Genomic DNA, 7,163 nt, shown 5'->3' on the forward strand with positions numbered 1-7,163 from the left:
AGTGAGACCTTGTGTCACAACACACATACACACAGTGAGGGGGCCTCCGGATGTAATCAGCCTGAAGGGCCTGGGTTCAATCCCCAGTACAGAGAAATAAAAACGGTGGAGTTGACCCTTAAACCAGAGAAGTTTGGACTTACTTCATCAGTGATTACATTTGGAAAATAATAAATTTCATTTTCTTTTTTTTCCCATTTCTTAACTGTCACTGTGTTAGCAAGAAGCTGTGATTCTGCAAGTTTGTAGCACTTGTTCAAAGAGGACCCTGTGACCAGAGAAGTTTATGAGTGCAAACCATGAGGACATCACTGTGAGTTACAAATCCTTTCTGGTCATCATTGAGAATGGGTTTCTTTCAATTTGATGAATTGTAGGCAACTTAAAGTCCTCAGGTCCACAGGCCCATAGTGTATTTCTAGTGGGTTCAGTCAAGCTCTGCATGCGTGCGTGACACTCTCTGGACAGGCTTTTGAGAAGCTCACATTGTGTTAACCCCAAAGCTTTCTCTGCGTTCTAGGTGAGACCTCATGGACTTTACCACCTGGAGCTCCAACTCCACAGAGCAGTCTGGTTTCATCCTGGTGGGACTCTTCCGTCAATCCACACACCCAGCTCTGCTGTGCCTGGCCATCTTTGTGATCTTCCTGATGACTTTGTCTGGAAATGTACTCCTGATCTTTCTGATTCACTCTGACACTCACCTCCACACCCCCATGTACTTTTTCATCAGCCAGTTGTCTCTCATGGACATGATGTACATTTCCACCACTGTGCCCAAGATGCTCCTGGACCAGGTTCTGGGTGAGAATAAGATCTCTGCCCCTGAGTGTGGGATGCAGATGTTCCTCTACTTGACATTAGTTGGTTCAGAGTTTTTTCTTCTGGCAGCCATGTCCTATGACCGCTACATGGCCATCTGCCATCCCCTGCGTTACGCTGTCCTGATGAGCCACAGAGTGTGTCTCCTCCTGGCATCTACCTGCTGGTTCCTGGGGTCAGTGGATGGCTTCATGCTGACACCTGTGACCATGACCTTCCCTTTCTGTGGGTCCCGGGATATCCATCACTTCTTTTGTGAAGTCCCTGCAGTGACAAAGCTCTCTTGCTCAGATACCTCGCTTTACGAGATGCTCATGTACCTGTGCTGTGTCCTCATGCTCCTCATCCCTGTGACAGTCATCTCCAGCTCCTACACCTTCATCCTCCTCACCATTCTCAGGATGAACTCGGCAGAGGGCAGGAAGAAGGCGCTGGCCACCTGCTCCTCCCACATGACTGTGGTCCTTCTCTTCTACGGTGCTGCTGTCTACACCTACATGCTCCCCAGCTCCTACCACAGCCCCCAGAAGGACATGGTAGTGTCTGTGTTTTACACAATCCTCACTCCCGTGTTGAACCCCTTAATCTACAGTCTTAGGAACAAGGATGTCACAGAAGCTCTCAGAAAAATGTGCAGTGTGAAAATTGCCTTTCCAGACATGGTAAGACAGGGACCATGAGTACTCATGGGTTCTTTTCCTTCTCCCTGTGCATCAGACACACAGGCTCTTATATGGCTGCTGATTCTCAGATTCTCACATCATGAGGCTCATCCCACACTGGTCCCTGTCCTGGGAATTGATCCATCATATTGCAAAGAGCTCCACTTGTGGCCTCTTTTTCCATTCAAATGCTTACAATGGGGTGGCTTTGACATTTTATTTTCTGTAGCTGATGATTGGTCCTTAATCATGTAGAAGAATATTCATATGCTGTGGAGACACAGGTGAGATATTTAGAGGAAATGGTTGTAAGGTTTTCAGCAGAGAATGGACAGAGAGAAACGATGAAGTGAAAAGGGGCATGTTATTAGCAATGGAGGAGTTTACCTGACATCTACAGAAATTTCATTCTCTATTCATGTTCAAGATAACCCCCCCTCCCAGAAATGTAGATTTATATACAATTGAAAAGTTAAATATCCATGTGTTCTCTCTTCTTGGAGTTTCTGTGTTGTGCCTGGTAGCAGTGTGACTTTCTATCATGGAATCCATGTTTATTTTTGTGCACATAATACTTACTGGAATGTTTCAGTTCTGTGCTCGCCATCAGTGGAGACTGCCTTGTTCTGTGTGCATGGTCGGATTGTGGCAGATTGACACAACATGTATGAAGCTGTGGGGGAAATATTACTTCTGACTGGAAGGACAGTTTAGGGAATTTCCTTGTGAGAGGTAGTTTCTGCACTGGACTGTGAGTTAACCTGCTTATTTATAATCCAGTGGAACAGACAGCAGCAGGCACTCAATCTGTCACTTATTCAACAGACATCTTATGTTGCATTGTAATACAGTAATATATAGAGGGGATTAAAATCTGAATCTCAGAAGTTATTCCTTCAAAAGAACTTGAGCTGTGGCTGTAGCTCCACATACAAATTGATGGCATAAAGACACACAAGGGAAGGACCCCACAAGCCCCCCCTTCTGGCAGCGTCAAGCAACCAACCTGATGTGGGCTCTGTGCCTCAGCTTCCCGCACTGCAGGTTGTCAGAGCTGAAAACCAATTGGCAAAAGGTGCTGAGGATGAGACCGACATCTCAGAAAAGTTTCAGTCCAGGAAGGAAGCACACAGTGCTACAGAGACCATCAAGGCAAGCCAACTTGGGAAGGGCAAGAGCTTGACAGAATTCCCCCAGGTCCCTTGGAAAACTCAAGTGCAGGCTGGGAAAATAACTGGCCTGTGTTCAGGTCTGAGAGTTCAGGTCTGGTGGTGTCACCTTCAGAGGAGGCTGATGTGAAACGAATGGCATTACACCTGGTGCCCAGTTTGGTTCCAACACCACTGTTGGAGATCAGTGGTCTGACTCACTGTAGGTCCAGGTCTAGGGTGCCTACGTGTCCATGCTTAAATCATGGGCTGTTTGGTTCACAGGGCTCTTCAGTGTCCGGTATATTTTTGAGAGTGGTTTTGCTGTGCTGCTGTACTGCTCTGGCACAGGTGGCACAGCTGTGGCTGTCAGCTGATTTTCTCTTTGGGCCAGTATCCGGATGGCCTGTGGATCACAGACAGTATTGTGCCCCAGCCTCGAAGGATACAACAAGGGGCCAAAACAGCAGCATCTTCTCTGCAGTATAAACCAACATTGCTTTACATTAGGACAGAAGAAAAGGTTAATAGTTACCTGGGCACAAAATCTCTGTCACAGTGCTACTCACTCTGATCAACCAGGAAATTCCAGCACAGAAAAAACCCCAAAAAACAGAAGCTTGAGAAGATAAATGTCCTCCAAATATCCTCAAAGATGATTCAGGGGGCAGCAAGAGAGGAACACTAAAGTCAACCAATAGAAACACCTGAAAGGTTATCAGTGAAGGCAGCAAAACAGATCAATAAGTTGCTTGTTTGGTGAATTCAAAGAAGATATAAACAACAGTTAATGACCCTAATGAAACAAATAATCAAAAAGTCAAGAGAAGACAATAATAAAAGTCTAATGGAGCTAAAGAAAGAGATACAAAATATAGATACAGAGTACAGAAAATAATTAGAATCCTCAAAAATGTTCCAAAATGATATCCAAGAGATTAAAACTATGACTGAAAGTATAGGCTGGAGAAGAGACCAGTGTGAAGTATGAGTGGTGGACCTGGAACACAGGGCTGTGGTTGGTGAGTGTTTAAGGAGAGGTGTCATAAAAAAATAGGGGAACATGTAAAATGGATTAACCACCCAGTGTAAGATGCAAACACTAATTAATGTAGGAGTAACTGAAATCCGTGGGAAACCCGAAAACTGCACAGAGGGCAAAAACAACAACAACAACAAGCACCAGAAAACCAAACCCCTGCATATAGAAGTAATACCAGAAAACTTCCCAGGCATAGAAAAAAACTTAATATACAGGTAAATAAGAGTCATGATCTGAAGAAAATCATTGCTTGCCACATCATAATAAAAATACCAGAAATTCAACACAAGACCAAAATCTTTCAAGCCGTTAAAGCAAAGTAGTGAGTCTCTTAAAGAAGAAAACCCATCAGAATTACATCAGAATTCCAACACAACATTAAAGGTAAGAATCACTTGGAATGAAGTACTTCAAATCCTAAAAGAAAACAGTTTCTAACCTGTGTTCATATACTCTGCAAAATTATCTTTCAAAATTGAAGCAGAAAGAAGGTTTATTTGATAAAAACACCTAAGGAAATCCACAACCACCAAACCAACACTTCCCAAAATTCTTCCAGAAATCTTAGAAAGGGATCATGGAGCTTACAGGGTCAAAAGCCCAATAGAAAGAATGCACCAGATGGGGCAAGCAATTAAGTAGAAGGGGAGAAAGGAAACAGCAACAGGAAAATAATCCAGGGGCAGGAATAAATCAATACCTATCAGTTATAACTATTAATGTGAATGGTCTCAATCCATCAATCAAAAGATACGAATTGGGAAACTCCAGTGAGAAAGAGTCCAACAGTAGGATAAATACAATAAACACATTTACTCTCAAAAGAAATTCGTAGTCAAAAAATTGAAGATTGGAGGATATTTTCCATGTGGTTGGAGTCCAAAAGCAGCAGGGTTAGTGCTCCCATTTTCAGGCAAAGTAGATTTTAAGCCAAAGTTGATCAAAAGAGGCAAACAATGATGCTACTGGTTAACAGAACTACTCAAAGCAAGACAACCTGCACTGCACCCAACTTCCTTAAAAAACCTGCAGTGGAAATCAAAGACCAGATAAAGAGCATTATGATTATCAGTACTTCACTATCACAAATAAACAGATCAACTAAACAAAATATCAGAATTGAATCAAATCTTTGAACAAACAAGCTTGATAGATATATAAGGAATGTTCCACCCAAAAACCACAAAATATACTTCTTTTTGACAAAAATAGAACATATCCTAGCCAGAGAAGCATGATTAAATAAATGTAAAACCATCTAAATTTTATCAAGCACACAAACAGATCTCAGAGTGACAAAACCAGACATCAATGGCAAAAGAGCACAGAAATCATACAAAGATATGACATTTAACAAACTCTTGAATAATTACTGGGTCACACAAGAAATTAAAGACATAAGACAGTTCCTAGAATTAAATGGTAGTGCCAATAGAATGTACACATATCCATGGGATACACTGAAAACAGGCCTAAGAGAGAAGTTGATAGCTGAACATGCCCACATCAGAAAAACAGATTAAGTCCAAATAGATAACCTAATTCTGCACCTCAAGGTCCTTGAAAAATAAGCACAATCAAAATCCAGATCTTGTGCGAAGAAGTAAATTTTAAAGACTAGAGAAGAAATCAATATAAGATAAAAAGAACAATGCATGTGAAAAATGAATTGAAAATCTGGTTCTTTGAAAGACTAGACAATATAGATAAGCCTTTAAAAATTCTTACCAAAAAAATAAGACTCAAATCAATGATATGAACAATGAAAGTGATGTTGCCTAAAAGAGGCACAGGTCATGCATTGATCACAGTAAATGTGTGACAGTGAGGACAAGGAGACCTGTGATGTTTTGCTCATGAATAATGAAAAATGTTGTTTTTCCACAGTAGAACTGAATTATTAAGGAATAATAGAATCTAAATCACGTGAAAAATACCATTAGTTTGTACAAGTTACCTTTTAGACCCTAAAGTAAATTTCTGGAAGAAATTTAGATCTGTGATTCTGTGAGTTTTGAAGCCATTACGTTTTTGTCCACAATTGAAGAGGAAAGAATTATGGCAAGGCAGATACAAAGGCTGGAGGAGGCTCAGCTTTTCCAAAAGGACTGTCTGGATGACAAGACTCTGACTGGTGACCTTAATGAAACATGTGTGGAATTCCTTATATAGAAATTTATTTAATTTTAAAAAGGAAATGAAAGGGGTGATATCACAGTGCACACCTCTGGAATCAGAGCACTATTAACAACTACCTCACAAGCTGTCCACCATACACTCAAGAACTCAGAAGAAAAGGAGAGATTCCTAAATGTATAGAAATTACCAAAACTGAACCAAGAAGACTTAAAACTCCTGAAGTCAACAACAGGCTATTATATTAAAGCGCTAAAAAAAAATCTACCAACTAAGAAAATCCTAGCTGATGTATTGTCCTCCGAATTCTATAAGAACTTCAGAGAAGATGTAATATCAGAATCCCTCAAACTCCTTCACAAGGGGAGAAGCGCTTCCAGAGTCACTCTTGGAAGCTGGCACTATCCTGAGTCCAAAACCAGACAAGGACCCAAAGACAAACAGAACTACAGGTCATTTCTTAAATGAACACAGATGAAAAAATCCTCAACAAGATATTGGCAGACAGAATGCAACACATCGTCAAAAATATGATCAACTGGGCTTCCTCTCAGAGATGTAAGGATGGTTCCCAATGTAAGGGGAATCCCTATCAATAAACAGATTCATCACATAAATGGATTCATCACATAAACAGAAGCAAGTGCAAAAATAACACGATCATCTCAATAGATACAGAGAAAGCCTTGACAAAACCAAACTTACCTTCACAATAAAAACCCTGAAGGAAAGAGTTCTAGAAGGACCTTATCTCAAATTGACAGAAGCCATTTGTGACCGAGCTACTGCCAAAACCATAGCAAATCAACAAAAACTGAAAGCTTTTTCTCTAAAATCAACAAGACGTGGATGTCCACTGTTACCACTCCTGTCCAATACAGCACTCAAAACATTAGCTAGAGTAATCAGACAAGAGAAAGAAACAGAAGGGATATGTATCAGAAAGTGGAAAGTGAACGCATCATTATTTGGAGACGACATGATCCTTTATGTACAAGATCCAAAAAGTTCTGCAGAAACGCTCCTAGAATGAATTACCGAATTCAGCAACATAGCAGGATACAAGATAAAAACATGGAATCTGAGCAACATAGCTGAGCAGAGGAGGAGTCACGTCGGAGAGACTCCGAGAAGGTCAACTGAAAACATGGGTAACCAGGTTAAGGGGAGGGACACACACCCTAATGCAAAAACTCAACTTGCAACACGAGACTCGCAGATTAAACAAAACATATGCATAGGAGTTTAAAAGAGGCAAAGTAGTCTTATGAGGGCACTGGCTTTGTAGAAATCTGCCTGAGTTAGCCCTAGGCAGAATCGTGTCACCTCTGAGTGTCCACAGGACCGAGAGCC

At 41.2% G+C, this 7,163-nt stretch overlaps 1 protein-coding gene across 1 annotated transcript; it reads left to right on the forward strand.

Moving 5' to 3' along the window:
• Positions 1–526: 526 nt before the first annotated feature.
• Positions 527–3,009, forward strand: LOC100733286 (olfactory receptor 2T29-like). The gene is made up of 3 exons (XM_023561492.2): positions 527–1,484; positions 2,514–2,733; positions 2,918–3,009. The coding sequence occupies exons 1-3, from the start codon at positions 531–533 to the stop codon at positions 3,007–3,009; spliced, it is 1,266 nt and encodes a 421-aa protein (XP_023417260.1). The 5' UTR covers positions 527–530.
• Positions 3,010–7,163: the final 4,154 nt, after the last annotated feature.

Source organism: Cavia porcellus, unplaced genomic scaffold, assembly GCF_034190915.1.
Source record: "Cavia porcellus strain 051 isolate PalLab524CR breed Dunkin Hartley unplaced genomic scaffold, mCavPor4.1 scaffold_2, whole genome shotgun sequence".
In the NCBI taxonomy this organism is placed as follows: Eukaryota; Metazoa; Chordata; class Mammalia; order Rodentia; family Caviidae; genus Cavia; species Cavia porcellus.